This window comes from Oncorhynchus kisutch, linkage group LG9 (assembly GCF_002021735.2).
Source record: "Oncorhynchus kisutch isolate 150728-3 linkage group LG9, Okis_V2, whole genome shotgun sequence".
Lineage (NCBI taxonomy): Eukaryota > Metazoa > Chordata > Actinopteri > Salmoniformes > Salmonidae > Oncorhynchus > Oncorhynchus kisutch.
In genome coordinates, this window is record NC_034182.2 from 13,479,933 (window position 1) to 13,504,140 (window position 24,208).

A 24,208-nucleotide genomic window follows, 5' to 3' on the forward strand; every position below is an offset into this window, starting at 1 on the left:
TCCGTGGAGATCTGGTAGTGTGAGAATACGTGATGATATCTTTTTTTTATTTTATCCCAAACTTAAAAAGGTAAGCAAAATCCCCCCCCCCCCTTTGGTATAGGTCTATTTATTGATTGTGAATAAGGAATGGTGTTTTTGTAATTTAACATTCATGATGCCAAGAGATAATTAGAAGATTACCATGGTGATGAAAACACACGTGATACACGTGATACAACTAACGTCATGCCCAGAAACGCAGAGGTGGGGGACAACCTTGTAAAAGCGGCTGCCTATTCAAACACCAAGAACAAGCCTTCTGTCTACAACCACAGGATACAAACACATTGGATTTCATTTCTGCCAGACTTTTTACGCCGAAAGGTTGGTAGGCTAACTATTTCTATTAGAATTCTAGGTTATTTCAATACTTGTGTGTGATTTCATTTGACATAAAAAATAGCTTTCACTTGTTCACAAAAAAATGCAACTTGGTAAGGTTTGGGATGTGGGTATGCATCCTGTACTTGAAAAGTAAAAGTAACCTATTTGTGTGATGTCTCTGATGTTTCCAGGTTTCTTTGTTGACACATTTTCAGAGAACGAACAATCTCACAAATTATACAGGAGAGGAATGTCCACACAATAGTGCAGTAACTTTGATGCAGTTGTTGCATACATTGATCACTGGTCAAGGTTGCAAGAAGCATACATTACTAAAACATACTGCTTCACATGAACTTTTCCATGTTATCTATAGTGATTATCAAATGGTTGGTCCACAGCCTACACAATCAAGAAAGAAACCAACAGAATCTAGAAAGTGGCAGGCCTGCCAAAAAGGCTGAGAGTAGGTCTTCCAAGAAGAGATCAGTCAGTGCCAAAGACACCAAAGTCAGAAGTGGACATTCTCAGTCCAGCAGCCATGCAGAATGTTTACTACATTTCACACAATGCAGTTGACTGTAGTTCCGAGGCTTTGGATGGCCTGAGTCAACAAAAAAGAAAATAGGAGGAATGAAGAGCAAGAAAACAAAAAGGGATTCTACCATAAACCTTGCCAAGACCAAAAAACATAGTTTAGTACGGGCTCTATTCAATCCGCATGGCGGAAATCCAGCTTTACAGCGCGACATAAATGTAAAGGCAATGTTCCCGATCAGTGGAGGCTGCTGAGGGGAGGGAAGCTCACAGTAAGGAATGGAACGTTTTAACACCATTCCAGCCAGTACGAGCCCTAAGCAGTCTCCACTGGTCCCGATTTAGCAGACTGCATTCATGCTAAACGCTGCTTATTTTGGCTAAATAGGAAATTACCTTTACGTTGCAGAATCTGTAACACTTCAATTTAACAGATTGAATAGAGTTCCAATTATAATGTAGATTTTAGTTTATCTATTCTATCATCCCGGCAGGGATGTTACTGTCCTATCAACTCCTGTGGCAGGCCGCTAAGCACGCTGACTCGGATGCCGAGTGTACGGTGCTTCCTCAAACACATTGATGCGGCTGGCTTCTGGGTTAAGCGGGCGTTGTGTCAAGAAGCAGTGCGGCTTGTTTGGGTTGTTTCAGAGGACGCAGGGCTCTCGACCTTGGCCTCTCCCGAGTCCGTACGGGAGTTGCAGCGATGGGACAGGACGGTAAAACTACCAATTGGATACTATGACATTTGGAAGAAAAAAGGGGTGAGGGAAAAAAAGGCCCTACAAAATAAATTTTACTGGATGGTGATGAAGTATTGAGTTAGTGTTGTCAAGCAAGGGACCTATCTTATGTGATGTAACACCTTTCAATTTGACACAGAACCAACACCAGCAAATGTATTAATGCAGGCTGAACAGAATTAGGCACATCTGAATTAGGCCTACGATGTTAGAGAACAGCATTTAGCTTAGAATAGACGCCAAACAATGCAATTTACATGAGTGACTCATTCTCAAACACCCACAGAAATAAAATCCATAGAACAGGCCTCCCAGTTTAATTCTAGATAACATCACTCAAAAGCAGTAACTGCACTGTTTAGTTGGCAAAAATGACAAGCGTATATTGTAAAAATGCCATGTTTAGACTTGATATAAATGCAATTGCCAGTACCCCACCCAAAGGCCTGGCCTGCCCTGCCCAGCTGCTTGCGAGGATAAGGCCAAGGTTTCTGAAGTTTATTAGATCCCACAGCAGTTAGTCATCTTCGCGTATCCACTCATAAATAGAACCCTCATAATATTATCTTAAAAATTTTGCTAAGCACTTTAAGAATACAAACAAAAAAATAACACTGGACCAGTCCAGGCACTGTAAAAACCCTGATTAGAGAATCATTTTTACAATTTATTCCTCTGCCCGTGTAACCTTAGATGAAAAAATATGTCCTTTGCGGTGTGCATTTTGTTGTTCCAATAGTCCCCATCTCTTCAATCTGCCTCTGATCAACATGGATCGAAAGAAACAATCTCTTCTTTAATCTGCTGGAGGTTTCTTCTTTGCCGCCACATCCTTCTTGAAGGCTTCTATCTTTTTGGATATGTTGGGGACCTTAAACAGAGGTGGAGTAATCAGAGAAGAGTGCCAAAAAAGAAAAAGTTCAATGACATAGGCCTATTGTGTTATGCAAAAATACAGGGGAACCATTGACACTGACTGACATCTATAGTGGGTTGTTCCCTAAGCGAACTAAACTCCACGGTGAAGGAAATTCCTGATGACACTGCCAATGGAGTGGAGCCGAAACCAGACTTGGTGGAATCGAGCGCTGACCAAGGTCAATACTTAAAAAAAATATATATATATATATATTAAACGCCTACCTTTTACCTGTTTGTCCTCCGTTGTTGCATGCCTTTCTTTGGCTGAAATCCATACTTTTTCAATCGAAGTTAAACTACAACCACAGACTGTTTGTTCATTGCTGTTGCTCTAAGATGCCAACACAGTGCCAATTGAACGTCAACAAGGACGTTGTATTTGATTAACGTTTATTGAAAATGTATGGATTTCAGCAAAAGAAAGGCACGCAACTACATAGGTACACGGTAGGCGTTTCATAATGTATATGTTTATTTTTAATTTTGAAGTAATTGACCTTGTCGATGTAGTTAGACTCCACAAAGCCTGGTCTCTGCTCCACTCGGTTGGTAACGTTAGTGGAGTTTAGTCCGCGGCGCTAGTTGCTCCTCTTAGCAGTACCTCGTAGTTTTGAGCGAGGTACATCCCAACAACGTTTCCCAAAGTAAACCCAGCCTGCAAGATTAGAAATAAAAATTGTTATTCCATACGGATTACATGCTGTTGTTTTTACTAGATAGGTCAGCAGCAATAACAATTCATAGTTATGATGGCTAGCACACAGCATAGTTATAATGGCTAGCACACAGCATAGTTATAATGGCTAGCACACAGCATAGTTATAATGGCTAGCACACAGCATAGTTATAATGGCTAACACAAAGCATAGTTATGATGGCTAGCTACAATAGCCCAGCAATACACACAGAGACGCAGGAAGTTTGCAATATATCGTTGTCATTTCGATATCAACTCACCAGGAACTGTAGCATGGTCGTGTCTAACGAAGGAGACAATATTTTATGTATTTTAGCAATCCAGTTGGCAGTTAAAAAGTTCGGTCGAACCAGCTAGCAATGTCATCAACAGTGTATAATGCGCATGTCATATCGCCCTCAAAAAAAGCATTTATTGGCCACGACTCGTCTACAAGGTTTCTGTCATCTACGCGGATGCTGTGTGGTCAAAACAGTTATTCGGTGGGGTTTATCGGCGGATGGCATCCAACGTTATGGTGCATTACCTCCACCTACTGTACTGGAGCCCGCACCCGATTAGCTACCGGGAGAAACGAAATCCTACCTGCCAGCTCCGTTGCTCTTAAAAAAAGACTACATCTAATGACGTTCTCCTTAATATACTTTTAAAACTAATTTCCTGTATCCCCTTCTCCCTCATAGTAGATCTCAGCCTCCCGCATTCCCTTTGATACTGCCCACACCGTAGCAATACATGCTCCATTGACTCCGTTTCCTGGCAATAATCACACTTTCCTGTTGGAAGCTTTCAAATAAAATCGAATTTTATTCGTCACATAGGCATATTTAGCAGATGTTATTGCGGGTGTAGCGAAATGCTTTCCTATCACATTTAAGGTCTTATTCAACCGGCTGTGTCCCACCCGTAATCTTGTAAAAAAAAATATATATATCCGCTCTTCTGTCCCTTCCTGCCGTCCTCCCCGACTTTCCACTATTTGAAATAAATGCCTGGAGAAAAACAAGCTTATATTTTTTGGTTCTCGTGGAGTGTGACAGTTGAACTAAGCTCACGAGGCATTTATAAAATTTATATTCTTCAAGAATAAATGGATATACAAGCCCAAAAATGGACGTAGCAACAACAGATTGCCCCTTTAAATCTATCAAAAGTTTGCGAGTTTGAACATGTGTCCATTAGGCCTTTGGATTAAATAGTTTTATCAGCATGCATTACATTGAGCAATAAAAGCCTCACTTTTATACCATAGGCTGGTATCCGCACTGTGCAGCTTTTGCAAGAGCACATTTTTCACTGGCTGTCCACTGGTTTCAAAAACAATGATTGATAGGCACCTTAAACGGCTTGAATTCAAATCATTATTGGTTTCAAATACACATTTAGATTTGTAAACAGCCATCCACAACAGGCACAATCGGTAAAATGCAAATAGATAAATGAGAGAGCAACAGTGTGATTCACATCAATGCGCTATGTAGATATCAATACGTGATGTCCGCATCGCCGTAGACTTACACCACTGCTGTCATCCTTACCTCCAAGTGTTAATTACCATTGGAAGACATAGCTTGGACTGTAGCCTACAAAAAGTATATTCCTGCGATCCATCAAACCCATTTGGTGTGGCATCATAGTGGTCTCTGATTTGTGGTCAGACTCGCTCAGGAGGAACAAAAAAATCAATGCTGATTTGAATGTCATTGAGACAAACAGAGAAGTGTCAAAATATATATTTTTCCTCGCAAACCTCCTTTCTGAATTTAAAAGTAATCATCTTGTTTTTCAAAGGTATCTAATCTGATCACAATATTTTTGCTGTTAACATAACGGATTACATGTAATCTGTTACTCCCCCAACCCTGTTCATAATGCAACATATGGAATGCCATTGCATTTTAATATGGGAGTGGTGAGACAGTAACAAGCCTTTTGTCTTTGTGTTGCAAACAATAATATAAAACTCAACATGTAAAGTGTTGGTCCAATGTTTCATGAGCTAAAATAAAAGATCCCCAAAATGTTCCATATGCACAAAGAGCGTATTTCTCTCAAATTGTGGACAAATTAGTTTTTATCCTTGTTAGCTAGCATTTCTCCTTTGCCGAGATAATTCATCCACTTGACAGGTGTGGCATATCAAGAAGCTGATTAAACAGCATGATCATTACACAGGTGCACTTTGTGCTGTGGACAATAAAAGGCCACAGACGTCTCAAGTTTTGAGGGAGCGTATAATTGGCATGCCGACTGCAGGAATGTCCACCAGAGATGTTGCCAGAGAATTGAATGTTAATTTCTCTACCATAAGAGAGGAATCGTTAGAGAATTTGGAAGTACGTCAAACCTGCTTTTATCAACCGCAGACCATGTGTATGGGGTTGTGCGAGCAAGCGGTTTGCCGATGTGAACAGAGTGCCCTAAGGTGGCAGTGGCGTTATGGTATAAGCTACAGACAACAAACAATTGCATTTTATCGACGGCAATTTGAATGCACAGAGATAACGTAACAAGATCCTGAGGCCCATTGTCGTGTCATTCATCCGCCGCCATCACCTCATGTTTCAGCATGATAATTGCACGGCCCCATGTTGCAAGGATCTGTACACATTTTCTGGAAACTGAAAATGTCCCAGTTCCTCCATAGCCTGCACCTCACCAGACATGTCACCCATTGAGCATGTTTGGAATGCTCTGGATCAATGTGTATGTCAGCGTATTCCAGGTTCCGCCAACGTCCAGCAACTTTGCGCAGCCACTGAAGAGGAGTGGCACAACATTCCACAATCAACAGCCTGATCAACTCTATGTGAAGATGTGTTGCGCTGCATGAGGAAAATGGTGGTCACACCAAATACTGACTGGTTTTCTGATCCACGCCCCTACCGTTTCTTGAAGGCATCTGTGACCAACAGATGCAAATCTGTATTCCTAGTGAAATCCATAGGTTAGGGCCTAATTAACGTTTCCCAATATGAACTGTAGCTCAGTAAAATATTTGAAATTGTTCCATGTTGCGTTTGTTTTTAATTCAGTAAACTTATTGAAAATCTTTCTGGTTGATCTCTTTAAAAAGTATAACAATTAGACCACTTTGCACACACATTTGAAGACATTTTTTAAATCAATAAATGTTTTTTCATGTTTTATTTTAGTATGTGAGTCAGTAGATTACCTTGGTTAAGTATTTTCTATACAGTATGCTTTTACAGAATCACCAATAACTACTGTAATACTTTGGGTATGTGTGTTTGAAAATGTATTTATGTGTTAAAGCTATTTAAAAAATGGCAGTTATGAGAATTATGCTAGGATAATGTTATGGCTTGCTCAACATACCGTATTTAAAGTAAGAAAATTAGAACACCTCACCAATAGTAGCGAATCATAATCAGAGCTGATCCAGAAGTCAAATTTGCATGTGAGATTTGAGGAAAAAGCTGGTCCTGGCCCAACTCTGTTTTAGATCTGGCATCCAGATTCACGCCGGTTTTGGCCCGCTTCACGGATCCGGACCAGATGTTGCAATAGGGCCAGGCGGAGCTGGCGTGGATCCTTCTTGCTGTCTGGATAGCTAAGGTCTTTATGCCTGGCTTGAACCCATATCACGTGATTAGTCTAATTTACTGTTCAATCTCAGTTTTTCATCCTTTGTTTGTAGATTTCCACTTTTCTCAAATTCAGATAGTCGTACATAAAACAACGTGGGCACTGCAGACACTACTAGCTCGCTAGCTAGTTTGTGGCTCCAGAGACTTCTAGACAGGCTATTCAGGGCCATCACTAGTTACCACATAAAGCCCGCCCATTTCTGCAATTTCTCTTCTTAAAATTTGATTTTAAACCTAACCTTAACCACACTGCTAACATTTTATGCCTAACCTAGATAGCGTGTTGGTTCAAATCTAGTAAACTAGCTATGCTTTTGTTTTTAAGCTTGTGTTGCAGATCTGCATAAAATATGGAGTCTGTGGTTCTGGGTCTGTTGCGTTTAATCTAACCTATTTTTATGCTAGGCCACCATTATACATTTTATGCTATTCACACCTTCGTACAAAAATGTATGCAAGGGATGTTGATTTCAACAGTCAGTGACTCAAGCATTACAGCTTGAGTCACTGACTGCTGAAATCCCCATGACTTTTTAATCATGACTTTTTAAAAATCACAGTCATTGTAAGGTCAAAAATCACTCCAATATTGTATTTAAACACTAGTGAACAGGTTATTACCTTGTTTAAGGAAGAAGATTTGACTCTAGACATACTACAAATACTGATCAGCAACAAAAAAAAGCTGTATATTCGACATTGTTATCATATGTTCTTCAACTCAATCGACATTAGCATGAAATGCATACTGCATCACATCCTGAATGATTTAAACAAGCAGTGTGTTCTTTGTCATTGTGACAAGCAAACCCTCTGCGCACGTACACACACACACACACACACACACACACACACACACACACACACACACACACACACACATGCTGATTCATTCAGCTACTCCTTCACTCGCCCTTTCCTGGCCCTATCTGCTGTTTTAGCTGTAGGGGGCGGGAGGCAGGCGTAACCCATCAAATCCAGACGCTCTACATAAACGCCATTCACATCTGTGTTTCAGCTGTTCTTGTGCTGCACTGAGAATACTGATTCCTTCCACGCTGAATACAGGAATCCTCTCCTCTCACAACCCAGAATCCTAGGATTGATACTACAGCAGCTCTTTAAAGATGACACCCACTGTGACTCTCAACACCGGGGCCAGCATGCCTATCGTGGGCTTGGGGACATGGGGGGTAAGATAAAGCGTAATTTAGTTTCTTCTAGGCATCTTGCATGGATAGCATTGATAATTGTTGAATTGGCAGTTAACTGCTTCTTTCTTTGGGCAACTACCGGTATGTTCATGTTAAAATATGAGTCTTCTCATTTGCCATATATCCTGAGAGTTTTAATGAACTATGATGACAAAAGATGAAGCATCTTATTTTTGCACTTATGTTTCACCGTCACACTTGGAATCGGGGGTTAGCCTATACTTGACTTTTTGACCTAACATAGGCCGTCTATTAATGATGATTTATATTATACAGTATAATCAAATCTGTCCTGATTAGTATTTCTACAGTATTATGTAGCCTTTCTGACAGATGCTCAAGTCATGTGTGAGGTTGCCACAATAGGCCCTCTGAATCCGTGTGCAGGCAGAAGCAGGCAAGGTCACGGAGGCAGTGAAAGCAGCAATCTCTGCAGGCTACAGACACATAGACGGAGCCTACTGTTACCAGAATGAGGACATGGTGGGGGTTGGCATTCACACCATGATTGACCAGGGGGTGGTGAAGAGAGAGGAGCTTTTCATCGTCAGTAAGGTGCGTATGAGGACGATTGTCCACTTGGTCACGGTGTCAAAAAAGGGGAAAACAAGATGCATTAGTCATGTTTGTAGATTTGGTCATGGAGCCACTATGATTTCCCCCTAGACGCCAGGCAGACAACGAGCTCCATACGGGCTGAAGGCATGTCATCACATGCTCTGTATGGTCACCAATGTCAAGCTAGTACTATCATTTGTTCTGGGTGCTCTCTTACTCAACTGCTACACATCCCCATAACACTTCAAGAATTTGTCCATAGGCTAGTTTTGGCATTTAAATTGTATTTCAACATGCGCCGCAGCAGTCTAATATGACGGTTTCTCCCAAATAGCTGTGGTGTACTCTCCATCAGAAGTCTATGGTGAAGGGAGCCTGTCAGAAGACTCTGAGTGACCTCAAGCTAGACTACCTGGACCTCTACCTAATACACTTCCCTATGTGCTTTCAGGTACTGTGTGTGTCTGTGTCACGAAAATGACTATCAGCTTTCAAACTATCCCTGATTTAAGATTGAGAGGACTATTGTCCTGTAACTAGTTTGTTTGCCATTGCAGCCTGGAGAGAATCTATTTCCTTTTGGTGAAGACGGACAGGTAGCCGCAGGTGAAAGCAACTTCCTGGACACTTGGGAGGTAAGGAAAACAAACAAAAAAATGGTATTACTGTATTCCAAAACAAACATCCCCTAACACCAGCAAACAAGATTATACTACAAGACATTTGACAGTTTACTGAGCTTGACCTATTGAACAGGCTATGGAGGAGCTGGTGGATGCTGGTCTGGTCAAGGCTATCGGTGTCTCCAACTTTAACAAAGACCAGATTGAATCCATCCTAAACAAGCCAGGCCTCAAGTATAAACCTGCCAACAACCAGGTACTGTAGTCTTTGGTGATCAAGACAGACAAAACAAGTCAATACAGTTTTTAAGCAAGGCATTATTGCCCCAATCTCTGTATTACCAGCGCCTCTTCTTTGTATTTGTCCCTTCAGATTGAATGCCACCCCTATCTGACTCAGGAGAAGCTGATCAACTACTGTCACTCTAAAGGCATCCCAGTGACAGCCTACAGCCCTCTGGGCTCCCCAGACAGACCAAGGTGAGATAGGAATATCTTATAAAAAAGTGTGCTCTAATGTGTATACAGTCACTTTGGATTAAAAGGAAGGTTATAGAATGAAGCAGAAATGGACCTGTACACTGAAATGATCCAAAACGGGCATTGTATTTAATTGGTTATTGACAACATTTCAATGCGTGTGTGCATTGTCAGACCCTAACCTTTCCCTACTTACAGATGTTTTTCAGGCCCCATCCACCATTAAAAATGATGTGCGTTTGACTTCATGTCAACATAAAGAAGACTAAAATAAATTACATTTTCAACAGGGCGAAACCTGGTGAGCCGTCTCTGCTTGAGGACCCAAAGTTAAAGACCATCGCTGATAAGTACAATAAGACTACAGCACAGGTATGAGAGAAGCATCAATAACCCCTACAAACGGTGAACTTTCTCCTAATTCTGCCTTTAGTGACATACTGTAGCAAGATTTGATCCTGTATTTTAAGCCTTATCCAGAAATATTAAATGACACCAAAAATGAAAGCAATTGTCTGAGGATGGTGCTGGACCATCTGACATAAAAAGGGGACACCAATGAAAAAGCCAAATAAAATAAATAAATAAATGTAAGTTCAAATCCAGGCATGTCACATGATTGCACCAAACCCAGGCCCTTAGCTTAACCATACTTACTCCGGTCATGATTCGTGAAATTCTACATTTAACAAAAGTCCATTCAAGTTGAGGTTAACGCAGCTGATCACTCTCCAAAGAATATTACATTAGCCTGAAATTGGATATGGGTCCCATTGTGTAGCGTTTAAAGAAAACGGCTAGGGGTTAGAATGGGGACAATCAATTGTCAAGGTTTTGGCTAGTGTTTTCCAAGACAAGTCTCTAACATTAAGAATCATTGTTTTGAAACCATGCCATCGGGCGTGATGAACAGTTACATTCTTTGTCTGGATAAAAGGTGTCTTGGTCTAGGGTCAATCAAGTGACCAATCCCTGTTCTTATCCTCTCCACAGATCCTTATCCGCTTTCAAATCCAGAGGAATGTGATCGTCATTCCCAAGTCGGCTACGCCCTCCCGGATCAAGGAAAATTTTCAGGTATTTTTTTGACAATTATAACTTTAGATGGAGTTGGGTCGGTCAGAGGATAAATCCCTGCCTCCTAACCTAGAGGTTCATATCTTGTCTGTTTTCTACAGCTTTCAATGTCAAATATACCAAGAGCAGTGTTCTAAGTGTGGAAGAGCCATTGGCTCTGGTAAGAATCTTACCTCTGATGTACGGGGTTGTAGGTTCGATCCCAGGCTCAGCTCCTGAATGTGGTTGCGTTGACTCTCTGGGATAGTTGGAAGGCTGTCAAAACTCATGGTGGTATATACCTGGGGTCACCTCCTGTAAAAAGCAGTGATTATGGAGAAAAGCTCCTGGAAAAAGTAGGCACTTATAAATAAATAAAATATAGATGTGCCTATATTAAAAAGTGTCCATTCGGAAAGTATTCAGACGTCTTCACTCTTTCCCCATTGTTACATTACATCCTTATTCTAAAATGGATGATATATATTTTTTCCTCAATCTACACAATACCTCATGACAAAGCTGTTAAAGGAATGTAACAATTCCAATGTGTTCATTAACCAATTCAATTAAAACTACACACATTATATTCAATATTATGATTATAAGATTCATACATCCATACAGTAACATAGTAGTATTCTGTTTAGTTATAGTTCTAAGTTAAATGTATACATAATTTTAGTCATTATTCATAAAAATCAAATAACAAAAGCAAAAACTGGTTTGTACATTTTTGGCAAAAAAAAAAACCACAACTGAAGTATCACATTTACATAACTATTCAGACCCTTTAAAGCGGTACTTTGTTGAAGCAGTTTTGGCAGCGATTACAGCCTCGACTCTTCTTGGGTATGACGCTACATGCTTTGCACACCTGTATTTGGGGAGTTTCTCACATTCTTTTCTGCAGATCCTCAAGCGCTGTCGGGTTGGATGGGGAGCGTCGCTGTACAGCTATTTTCAGGTCTATTCAGAGATGTTCGATTGGGTTCAAGTCCGGGCTCTCACTAGGCCACTCAAGGACATTCAGAGACTTGTCCCGAAGCCACTCCTGAGTTGTTTTGGATGTGTGCTCAGGGTTGTTGTACTGTTGGAAAGTGAACATTCATCCCAGTCTGAGGTCCTGAGCAGGTTTTCATCAAGGATCTCTGTACTTTGCTCTGTTAATCTTTCCCCTCGAGCCTGACTAGTCTCCCAGGCCCGGTCACTGAAAACATCCCCACAGCATGATGCTGCCACCACTGCTTCATCGTAGGGATGGTGCCAGGTTTCCTCCAGACATGAAGCTCTGTCAGAGTGACCATCAGTTCAATCTTGGTTTCATCAGAACAGAGAATCTTGTTTCTCATGGTCTGAGTCCTGATTGGTGGAGTGCTGCAGAGATGGGAGAACCTTCCAAAAGGACAACCATCTCCACAGAGTAACTCTGAAGCTCTGTCAGTGACCATCAGGTTCTCGGTCACCTCCCTGACCAAGGCCCTTCTCCCCCGATTCCTAAGTTTGGCTTGAGGTGGCCAGCTCTAGGAAGAGTCTTGGTGGATCCAAACTTCTTCCATTTAAGAATGATGAAGGCCACAGTGTTCTTGGGGACCTTCAATGCTGCAGAAATGTTTTGGTACCCCCTGTGCCTTGACACAATCCTATCTCGGTGCTTTACGGACAATTCCTTCGACATCATGGCTCTGTTTTTGCTCTGACATGCACTGTCAACTGTGGGACCTTATATAGACAGGTGTGCGCCTTTCCAAATCATGTCCAATCATTTGAATTTACCACCGGTGGACTCCAATCAAGTTGTAGAAACATCTCAAGGATGATCAATGGAAACAGATGGACCTGGGTAGTGGACAATTTGATACACACAGGAAACTGTTGAGCGTGAAAAACCTAGCAGCATTGCACTTCTTGACATACTCAAACCGGTGCGCCTGGCACCTACTACCATACCCCCGTTCAAAGGCACTTAAATAGCGTCTTTCCAATTCACCCTCTGAATGGGAAAGACAAAGTGACATCAGTAAGGGATCATAGCTTTCACCTGGTCAGTCTGTCATGGAAAGAGCAGGTATTCCTAATGTTTTGTACACTGTGTATATGATATAGAGTTTAAAAAAAGTTTTGAACCTACATGCAAGGCAGGATTTAACCTGGAAGCCACGGATACCTTCACACTTTTACCTCTTCATATATTTGACAGTGGCAGAATTGTACACAAAAAGAGAATGTGGGTTCAAATCACACAATCTTTTGGTTTCAAGCCACTGGTTCCTTCGCATGTCTACATTGTTATTTTGTCACCTTCAAACAGGTGTTTGACTTCGAGCTGAATGATGAAGACATGAAAGTCATCTTGAGTTTCAACAGGAACATGAGAGGATTCGCTATGAAATGGTGAGTTCCAGAGTTTCTAAATGCTGACTTAAACCCACTTTCCTCTTTACCTGTTCTTCCCTTGATGTACCCTCCTCCTCACTGCAGGGGCAACAAGCACAAAGACTTCCCTCTGCACGCAGAATACTGAAACCTCCGTGTGGACACCCACATTCCTACACTGGGGACATACAGTGAGAAGTCCAGTAGTTGTACAGATTCAACCACTACTGTGACCTTGTTCATGAGGCAAACAGAATGTCAATGTGTAATGTAATACGTGCCAGATAGTTGCCTTTACTTGTTCAGAGTTTAAACATGTTGTACATTTACCTACATGTTGGGAAGTGCCTTTGAAAGCATGGCGTCCCTGTGCTCCTTGTTGTAATATAAAATTATATTAATAATTCCTTAGACAGTGATCTTTAGAGATATCTCAACCAATATGTTAACATTGACAACTGTCGTGGAAATTTCCTTAATTACCAAATGATGAGAGAGCAAATCACACACGAGTCAGAGTTATGCTTAATCTTCACCTTTAATAATAATTAAGCTTTTGCAATAGCATTTTGACTTTCAACAGTTCAGTATCTCTAATGAAAAGTTGAGTGCTCAACATAATGGCAAATGGGATCCTTTATAGCAAAGATCCACCCCCCCTAGACGACATGACAAACCACATGTCTTAGGAACTTACGCAAAGAAAAAACCTTACTTCAGAGGAATATCCCCTAGTCAGACAGAGTTGGCTATAAATTATCGTTCAGTTTGGTCTCCTAAACAAAGCTCTTATCTCGTCCTTGGTACAAAATGGTACCAAGACATTACCCCCACCCTATGATATATATCAAATTGCACCTTACTAACAGTAGAGTATATAATACAATTAAAAAATCCATAATAAAAATGTAAAGATAAAGAATCAAATCCCTTCAATGTAATTATTCACCCTTCAGAAACTGAGTTTACAATGTTTATACCATAATACAGACTTGCACCTGTTTAAACATGTAGAATAATACATTTGTTGAGTAAAAAATAAAAATAACAAAACTACAAATGCTCCCAAAATTACAAGAGAATCCATGTCTAAACACAGGCATCATTACAACCTATAGGACAGTCATCATGCTTAGAATTGGATTCCCCACTATCAGAGATATAGTCAGGAATAGGGAATGGGTCAGGGAAATCATTCATATACAGTGAACCCTCTCTATCTACACTGTCCAGTGAGAATATTTCACTGTGTTCACCTGATTGTTGTCCATCAATCCCAGATTCCTCATCTACACCTACTTCATTTGCAAGCAAGGGCATAGTAAGAACAACATCAACCACTTTATTAAACAATTTCTTCACACAAATGATAATTAGCAACAGAGCAATCAGTAATATTAGACCATAGATGAACCAGTGGAAAATGGTCGCAGCCCCAGCACCAAACACTGACTGAACCCATCCTAATGGATTCCAGTTGATGTCAGGCTGGTGTTCCCTTTCGAGAACACCCCTAAGCTCTTTCAAATGTTCCACTACAATAGTCAAATTGTCATCTCCCTGGGGTATAAATGTACAACCGTGATCTCCTATAATTTGACACACCCCTCCTTCACGTGCTAGCAACATGTCGAGTGCCACCCTATTTTGTGTTGCCATGAGTTGAGTGGCTTGTAATTCTGGTCTTATCATAGAAAACCCTGCAGTGGTCAAATTTACCAGGGATTCCAAATGATATCTGATGATATTAATTTATTTATTTTGCTCCTTTGCACCCCATTATTTTTTAAATATTTTTTTTAAATTTCTACTTTGCACATTCTTCCATTGCAAAACTACCATTCCAGTGTTTTACTTGCTATATTGTATTTACCTTGCCACCATGGCCTTTTTTGCCTTTACCTCCCTTCTCACCTCATTTGCTCACATCGTATATAGACTTGTTTATACTGTATTATTGACTGTATGTTTGTTTTACTCCATGTGTAACTCTGTGTCGTTGTATCTGTCGAACTGCTTTGCTTTATCTTGGCCAGGTCGCAACTTGTTCTCAACTTGCCTACCTGGTTAAATAAAAAAAATATCCTAGCCTATCCAACTCATGTGCATTCTCCGATGCCCCATACCAGGGGATTAAACCACGCCAGAACTTTTCCAATTTCGAGGATCGTCGAGAGTCACTAGGGACATTATTGTATTGCGAGATGTCCCTCTTAATTAGTCTTAACCTGCTTGGAATAGGAATTAGTTTTATGCATTACCACAAGGGAGATGTTTAGTTTACCATAAATACAGCACCCTGTCCAATTTGTGGGTAGGTAGAGATAAGCTTTATCACCACAAATCCAATAATGATCAGTAAATGTTACCGAGCCAAATTGATGAGGAGAACGATTGTCAGTTTCAGCATCAATAATGGTGTGTCCCACCCTCAGTCTAATGGGGTATCCAGAGCTGCATGTTCCCTTCTTCCAGCTACATCCTATTGGGAAAACACTATAATTGACACATGTTGACATTCCCAGATAGGATTCATTCAATTGTGGGATGGAAATATTGCTTGGATTGTGACAATGACAGGTCCTAAATGGGGTTCGCCGGGGTTGGACTTTAATAGGTTCTGGTACACGGGATCTAGGTTCTAAGATTATTCTACTACACCAATGTGAACAATCAAATCCCCCCCGTAAATCTTGTGTTGATGACAAATTACCATTAATGCATTTATCCCTCAGTGTTCTACCTAGTGAAGGTTGACCCCATGTGTTCTCATTGGACAAGAGCGCCTCTAGTGCACATAGTGTCTTTAATGCTGACCTCTACTGAATACTGTAAGAATAGAGAGATCGCTGAATGTGGAAACAAGCTACATACATAACAGGAGGTATTTCCTAACATCAGTTCAGTCTTTACTGTATAGTTAAGCAGTGACCACCAAGTGTTTCCCTCGTGATTCCTACTGTGATGCTCATCCAGTGGATGCATCGACCTTCTTCTTCTTTCGATATGGGAGCGGCTATTGTTTGCCTTACCAGAGGAAGTCAGAAAGCCACGCTGTTTCCACAGAGTACCAAAATCATGTACCACACCAAAGGCATATCTGCTTTCTGTATAGATTGTAGCAGACTGGCCTTTAGCTAATATGCAAGCTCTAGTGAGTGCAAAGAGTTCTGCTGCTTGAGCAGAAAGGTGGGAGGGTAATTTAGCACTTTCCAGTGTGGTTGAGGCAGTAGTAACCGCATACGCAACCAATGGTTCTCCTTTCTCAGAACGCTGAGCAGAGCCATCTACAAACAGTTCCAAATGTGCATTTTGCAAAGGGACATCAGTTAAATCCGACCTTGGTTTAGAGACAAGCTCCAACAGTTCAGCACAGTCGTGCGGCTCTCCATCATCCTCGGTGGGCAACAAAGTAGCAGGATTTAACACAGTGCACCTCTTCAGGGTCACATGACACATTGTCAGAAGAACATTCTGATAATGGAGCAGTCGAGCTGGTGTTAGATGGGCCGTATTTGTCTGTGAAATAAGAGCATGTACAGCATGAGGAACGTGTACAGTGAGTTCACACATGGCAACAATGTCTGCACAAGCCAACACAGCTTCAGTAGCAGCAGCCACAGCTCTCAAACAACAAACCAGACCTCTGGCCACACTGTCCAGCTGTTTGGAATAATACCCAACTGGGCGCTGCTTTCCTCCATGTTCCTGTGTTAAAACAGATGACATAAAACCATTTTTCTCACAAACAAAAAGGTTAAAAGGTTTAGAATGGTTAGGGAGCCCCAAACAGGGAGAAGTAGTCATGAGTTGTTTCAGTTTGGTCAGAGCAGTCAGTCCCTCTGGTGTCCACTTAATTTTGTCACTCATAGCCATTTTATGGCCATAAATAAGGTCAGCAAGCGGCTGCACCACCTCAGCATAGTCAGGTAACCACGCCCTACAATACCCTGCCATACCAGTCAATGACATCATGTGTCGTTTAGTAACCGGCTGTGGGACAGAGAGAATAGCCTGTATCCTCTCTTTACCCAGCTGCCTGCCATTGGGAGAGATGTCATGACCCAAATACCTCACTGCCTATGAAACCAACTGTAACTTCTTCTTTGAAACTTTGTGGCCATTCTCAGCGAGAAATATCAACAGAGCCCGAGTATCAGTTTCACAAGTTTCCACTGAGCTGGAGCACAACAACAAATCATCCACATACTGAATCAGAGTGCTGCCCTCAGGGGGTATAAAACCCTCCAGATTTTGTGCTAAAGCCGCTGAAAAAATTGCGGCGGATTCCACGTAACCCATTGGAGCGACGGTCAAAGTAAAACGCTTTCCTAGAAACGTGAAAGCAAACCAGAACTGAGATTCTGGTGCCACTGGAATACTGAAAAATGCATTTGTCAAATCAATCACAGAGAACCACTCTGCTGTGGGTGGTACCGCCCCCAACAGTGTAGTAACATTAGGAACCACCGGGGCATGGGCAAAAACTGCATCGTTCACAGGCCTTAAGTCCTGGACAAATCTCCAATCACCTGAAGGTTTTCTAACAGGCAAGATAGGGGTGTTACAGGGTGATTCTGGACAGGGAATTAAAGCACCATTAGCTAACAAGGATGCATGAACAGGTGTAATACCTGCTATTGCCTCCTTACTGAGTGGATACTGTGCTCTAGACGGGCGCCTGGTATCTTTAGGAGTGACTACCATTGGCTCAGCTCCCTTTATTCTCCCAAAATCATACTTGTCCCTTGCCCATAGGCATTCAGGGACCCCTCTCAGGAGGGGTGAGTCTTCACTCAACAACATGTTATTGGTAGAAAAAGAAACCTGATCAACACCATGCACACCCCTCTCAGTTGGTGTTCCCCAACTGAGTGGGTAACAACTTGTCAGTGTGCTGGGTGAATAAGTTGACCCATCAGGGCGCATCTCCCAGTCTGTAGCATCAACCAAGCATTTCATTCAAATTCCAGTATCAACCCATTCTACTCTGATTTTGCCAGGGACACATGTGGTGCGCTATCCTCAAACAGGTAGAGCTCTTTCTGTGCAGGGGTTAGATCAACCCCTAAAGCACAGAAATCACTGCTACAGTATAAACCCTCACACTGCACTGACTCATTCTGTAATGTATCACACAGCCATTGTTTCTCATAATGGAGATCTCTTGTCAATGGTGAAAAATGGGAGGTGCAATGTAAGCCTGCTTCAGACATGAAACTGCCCTCGTGGCCCCAATGGGTTTTGGACATTGAGAAAACACGAGCAATATTGGGCACCTCATCATCAACATCCCATGCATAATACCAGTCACAACCCTCAGACATTAACATCAATTGCTCCCCCTCTTCCTCATGAATAACAGTTAAACCGGTTCGCCACATGTTATGTTGATGCCCAGTTTACACAGGAGGTCCCTGCCCATCAGATTGACAGGACAGTGGTCAGAGTAGAGAAATTGATGTTGACACTTCTCCTCACAAAAGGAGACAGGCAGAGGCATAGTTACCTGCTCTCTGAATGGGAGGCCTGAAGCCCCTATAGTTTTGACTATTTCATTAGACATGGGAGGTTTTATCATAGCCTTGCAGTTAATGACAGACATAGCAGCCCCAGTATCAACAAGACATATTAATGACTCACCATTGACGCAAGCCTCCACTGTTGGCTCTACTCTCGGAAGGGTGTGACACTTTAAAAACAAATGCTCTTGTTGCTCTGAGGATTATAGCACAACTGTCCCTGTCTTCTCATCATGTCAATACTCCTCCTGTCCCCGTCCTGGATTGTACAGGGTCGTCTGTGCCGGCGGCCCCGTCTGCCAGGCTCCAGTTTGTCCTCTGCCTGGAGGGACTCCTTGTGGTCCCCACTGTTGCTGTTGCTGGACCCCGCGAGGTGGCCCGACCTGCCATTGCTTGGGAGGTGGCTGCCACGGCTGTTGTTGGAATGGGGCTGTCCATGCATGTGCTCCTTTTCCTCCTCTTCTTGCCCCCTCTCGGTCCGCCCCGGTCTTTGTTCCTCTGTGGATTCGTTGGCTCAGAGCAGTCAGCAGAAAAATGACCCGGCTTCCCACAGTTGTAGCACCTGGGCACTACACCCCCTCGTCCTGTCCCTGCTGGGGCTGCTCCCTGGTAAAACGTCATCTGAGCAGCCTGCAGTTTCTGTGTCTTTACTTTTTCTTCCTTTATTTTTTCTTCCTTCTGAGTACTCTGTTGTCTCTCACCATGCTTGCAGTGCTGTACCACCGTTGCTAATGGCTCAGTCTCCCAACTAATGCAGGTAGTCCTCACAGCTTTCTCCAGGCCCGGTGTCAGACCCCTCACCAGGGCGTCTTTCAGCAGATCCCCATATGCGTGTTCCGTTTGGTCTGATACCGCTGTGTAGCCTGAAACAGGTCTCAAGTCTCTTTCTGAAAGCCTCCAGGCCCTCATCTTTCTTCATAGTGCATTCTCTGATAGCAGTCCAGTCAGTCTTAGTTGGATACATCTCCACAATCCTGGCCAGCAGCGCCGTTATCTGGTCCTGATATGCGCCATTCTCAGCCCACAGGTAGTTGCAATCAAACTGTCCCTGTACATCCGCCCACCTGAGTCCCAGTTTCTTTTTACAGATATGGGCTATCTCAGCAGCAGATGGTTTGTACTGACCCACTAATACCCTCATCTCTGCTGAATATTTCACAGTGTCCTTACTTGGGTCTGGTAGGTCCTCTACAATGTCTTTGATTTCATCATGTCTCCACGTCCTCTGGACATACACAATGGGGTTCCATGCTGCGGCGGCAGCAGCATTAGCATCATCAGGTCGAGGCTGAGGGTTAGGACAGGCCATCAGAGGGTATTGATGATACATGGCTGATGCTGGGTCGTATGGGAAGGGGGTAGAGACACGCCTCTCCGACATTACCCCCACCCTATGATATATATCAAATTGTCATTTAGTTACAACCAATTCTAAATACAACCAATCCTGGACAAACTCACGGAGAGGAGAGTGGGGCTATAAGTCAAGATAGGAGCAACAATAGAGGGAGAATAGAATGATTCCAGACACTGCCATCCTCCTCTCCCCGATGGGAAAAGTAGGGAGTGACCGGCACACAGACACAGTGGAGCAAAAGATATGTTTACACATGATGACACCTTGACCTCTCCCATCTCTGCGGCCCAAACAACTTAGTCCTGACAAAGAACAGATAACTGCCAATGGCCCCCACTATAGTACACCAAAATACATTCTTATGAGAAATAACTCATAAGCATATCATGAAAATAAAACATCTTATCTATGTTACCCAACTAATTCTGATTATTCCCCAACACAACTTCCCCACTATAGTACACCAAAATACATTCTTATGAGAAATAACTCATAAGCATATCATGAAAATAAAACATCTTATCTATGTTACCCAACTAATTCTGATTATTCCCCAACACAACTTACACAGTAAAATGTGACTCATTCCAGAATTTCAAAGAAAGCTATCGTAAAAAAATAAAACTGTTCAAGGGAACTGTTTGAATGTTAAATGACGAGACAGAGGCATTGATGCGAGTAACCAGTCTTGTTCAGTACATCACAACCCACCCGAGTATCTCAAGCACCCCGGTAAAACACAATAGTTGCAGTAATGAACATTTACCAACAGATGGCATCACTGTGCCATCTTACACCCATAACATCTTCCATTTAATAAAATAGGACAGGATGTGTCAATTCAATAACAAAACAAACCTAGTAACAATTTCCAACATGAACAGTTTAGTAATTTATTTTTATTTTTTTCCAGAACAACAACACATTTTGATATTCTCTTCACTTTTATCTCTGTCAACAATCCCTGATGGGAAACCTACAGATTAAGTATTTTTGGTGGCTGGGACAGACGCCCGTATCGTGAAAAGACAGGGGGCTTGTCACCTGAATGTCTAAGGGGAGAATTGATGGGCGAGGGAGCGGCCGACCTGTGATCCCCTGGCTCTTCGCCCAGTGCCTCAGGCCCCATGTGACTTGCTGGGGTTCTGTATTTTGTCATGCGACCGCTTTGACCATCAGGCTTCTGAGTAGGTGCTGGCTCAGCAATCCGAAGGTCAACCCCTGTTACGACGGTACAGTGATCCATTCACTTCGACCAAGTAGGAGCGTGGTGCCACTTTCTGTACACAGGATCCGAGTCTCCAGAGGCCTGTCCGGTCCCCTGGTAGTGGCTTCATTCGTACCGTTTCACCCACCCTGAGCTCAGGTAAGTCTTTTGCTGATTTGTCGTAGATGAACTTGGAGACCTGTCTTCTGTGACGTAGCTTCACCAGCACGTCTGTCAACACACATGACTCCAGGAAAGTGCTGGCTACTGGCAGAGCTGCTTTTAAGCGCCGTGCCGGGCTGCTGTCCATGTCTTCTGTCGGGGTATTGCGCCACTGCAGGATTGCTTTCCAGGCATCTTTGCCCTCTCACAGAGCCTTTTGGCAGAGGTTCTTTGCGATTTTTACTGCGGACTCTGCCTTCCCATTAGCTTTTGGGTGTCGTGGTGATGAAGTGACGTGCTCGAATTCCCATCCTGCAGCAAATTTTCAGAACTCAACTCCGGAGAATTGGGGTCCATTGTCTGAAATTACCCTATCTGGCTGGCCATAGCGGGCAAACTGAGCCTTGCAGCGTTTGATCGTTGTCTCTGCTGAGAAGTCGGGGAGGTCGATCTCCCAAAAGTCTGAGTAATGATCGACTACCAGCAGAAAGTCTTTGCCACTGTGCTGGAAGAGATCTAGACTTACTATCTGCCAGGGGCGCATCGGTAGCTCGTGGGACATCATCGTCTCTCTCTGTTGCTCAATGGCATATTCATTGCAGATTGTGCATTTACTGACATAGTCTTTAATTTCACTCTGCATTCCTGGCCAATACAGTGTGTCACGTGCTTGACTGTAACAGGCCTCACCTCCTATGTGACTTGAGTGCACGCGTGCCAACATCTCAGGGCGCAGAGACCGGGGAATAACGACTCTCTGACTCTTGAATATTACTCCGTTTTGAACACTGAGCTCCTCTTTGATAGGCCAATATTCTCTGACGGCTAAAGCAGTTTCTTCCCTGCAGTCGGGCCAGCCCATCAGAATCACAGACCTCAATGCCTGGAGTTGCCCGTCCCTGTCTGTGTGCTGTCTGATTTGTATAAGGCGCTGGTCCGTAACATTAAGGTAGTCAGCCTGGTTGATGTGTTCAACATCCACTTGCTCTGTTTGTAAGCTGCACACTGCGTGTTGTTCATGCATGGAGCGTGTGTGAGTGCCTGATGCAGTAGCCCTGCTGAGCGTGTCACTCACATACATCTCTGGCCCTGGCTTATACACCACCTTGAGGTTGTAGTTTTGTAGGGCCAGTAGCATGCTCTGCAGTCGTTTTGGGGCATTCAGGAGAGGCTTGCTGAATATAGCAATAAGGGGCTTGTGATCGGTCTCTGCGGTAATATTGTCGCGCCCGTACAGGTAGTGGTGGAAGCGTTGGCATGCAAACACAATGCTGAGGCACTCCTCCTCTATCTGGGCATAGTTCTGCTCTGTTGGGGTGAGTGCCCTAGAGGCGAATGCCACAGGCTGGCCCTCCTGCATGAGGCAACAGCCAAGTCCATACTGGCTTGAGTCACTCTGAATCGTGACAGGTTTTGACACATTGTAGTATCGCAGTACAGGTGTCTGGGTGACCAGTTGTTTTATTTCCCTCACCGCTGCGTCATGTTTTGGGAGCCAATGCCAGATGGTGTCCTTGTCCATGAGCCTCCTCAGTGGCTCACACACTTCAGAGAGCCGCGGTAGGAATTTGGCCAGGTAGGTGACGAATCCGACGAAGCGCTGCACTCCCTTCACGTCAGATGGGTGGGGCATTTCCAAGACAGCCTTCACTTTTTCAGGATCCGCCTTCTATCCGGTGGAGGACAAGATGTGCCCATGAAAGCGGACCTCTGGCACTTTAAACTGAAGCTTTTTTATGCTTAGCCTTAGCTTGACCTGTCTGCACCTACCATCAGGGCCAGCAGCTTGGCGTCATGGTCACATTCTGCCTCGTCATCTCTGTCCTCACAGCCCACTACGAGAATGTCATCTGCTATGGGTTCCACGCCACTGAGTCCCATCAACAGCTCATGCTGTTTCCGCTGATACACCTCTGGAGCCACGGAGACACCAAACGGAAGCTTCAACCACCTCTTCCTGCCCCAGGGTGTCCAAAAGGTGGTCATGTAGCTGCTGGGCTCGTCGAGCTTGCACTGCAGAAAGGCATCTCTGACATCCACGAGCGTGAAGACTCTGGCCTTTGGGAGCTTGTAAAGAACATCCTCCAACGTGGGCATAATGTAATGTGAACGTTGCAGAGCCCGGTTGAGGTGTTTAGGATCAATGCATATCTGTAGCTTGTCTGGTTTCTTGACGATAACCATATTACTTATCCAGTCCGTAGGCTCGGTGACGGATATGATGTGGCCATCTGCTTCGTATTTGTCAAGCTGAGCCTTCGTAGCTGCTTTCATGGCCACTGGTACATTGCGGGGTGCACACTGGACAGGCTGGATTGCTGCGTCCAACTCAAAGTGGACTTCCCCAGGAACTGACTCGACCGGTGCGTTGAAGACATCATGGTACTTGCTTAGGAGTGTCTCCTTGCTCAGGGGCCCAGCCGGGACTTTGTTTATAATGGCTGTTGACTAGCCTCAACTATTTCAAACTCAAGGGTGTATTTCTGGCCACGTAAAACACACTCTGTCACAAACAGGCCTAAAGAGGTCATGAACTGGCCTGAATACAGTTTCAGCTTGGTGCTACTCTGTGTGAGTTTGTCTCTGGGCGCGAGCCTCCTTTTGTCTTTAAGGCTCATAACGTTGCATGTGGCCCCTGAATCTAGCTGGCATTGCTGTGGTTTATTATTAAGTAGCAGAGTGACAAACCACTTTTGTCCTTTTGCCCTCACTGCCCCTATGCACTCGCTAGCATATACATCCTCTGTACTGTCGTTCCCTTCATCTGTGTTTGTTTCC

General features: G+C 43.3%; 2 protein-coding genes across 3 annotated transcripts; one reads left to right on the plus strand and one right to left on the minus strand.

The window, feature by feature from the left end:
• Window positions 1-5: 5 nt before the first annotated feature.
• Window positions 6-15,275, plus strand: LOC109896776 (aldo-keto reductase family 1 member B1-like). Of its 2 annotated transcripts, none has more exons than XM_020491122.2 (11): window positions 6-366; window positions 7,894-8,068; window positions 8,477-8,644; window positions 8,982-9,098; window positions 9,205-9,282; window positions 9,404-9,526; window positions 9,644-9,750; window positions 10,041-10,122; window positions 10,744-10,827; window positions 13,118-13,200; window positions 13,288-15,275. In XM_020491122.2, the coding sequence occupies exons 2-11, from the start codon at window positions 8,003-8,005 to the stop codon at window positions 13,328-13,330; spliced, it is 951 nt and encodes a 316-aa protein (XP_020346711.1). In that variant the 5' UTR covers window positions 6-366; window positions 7,894-8,002; the 3' UTR covers window positions 13,331-15,275. The 2 variants fall into 2 exon arrangements, with proteins under 2 accessions (XP_020346711.1, XP_031687791.1); XM_031831931.1 differs by having other exon boundaries at window positions 239-366; window positions 8,456-8,644.
• Window positions 1,936-4,023, minus strand: LOC109896778 (short transmembrane mitochondrial protein 1-like). The gene is made up of 3 exons (XM_020491124.2): window positions 3,525-4,023; window positions 3,169-3,222; window positions 1,936-2,517 (listed from the first exon to the last, which is right to left on the minus strand). Exons 1-3 carry the CDS (start codon window positions 3,537-3,539, stop codon window positions 2,443-2,445), a joined length of 144 nt encoding a protein of 47 aa, XP_020346713.1. The 5' UTR covers window positions 3,540-4,023; the 3' UTR covers window positions 1,936-2,442.
• Window positions 15,276-24,208: the final 8,933 nt, after the last annotated feature.

Coding starts and splice junctions, on each gene's coding strand:
- LOC109896778 (XM_020491124.2), bottom strand. Junction 2,518..3,168: donor ACCTCGCTCAAAACTACGAG/GTACTGCTAAGA, acceptor CCTCTGTTTAAG/GTCCCCAACATATCCAAAAA.
- LOC109896776 (XM_020491122.2), top strand. CDS start 8,003: ATGACACCCACTGTGACTCTCAACACCGGGGCCAGCATGCCTATCGTG. Junction 8,069..8,476: donor TGGGCTTGGGGACATGGGGG/GTAAGATAAAGC, acceptor ATCCGTGTGCAG/GCAGAAGCAGGCAAGGTCAC. Junction 9,751..10,040: donor GGCTCCCCAGACAGACCAAG/GTGAGATAGGAA, acceptor CATTTTCAACAG/GGCGAAACCTGGTGAGCCGT.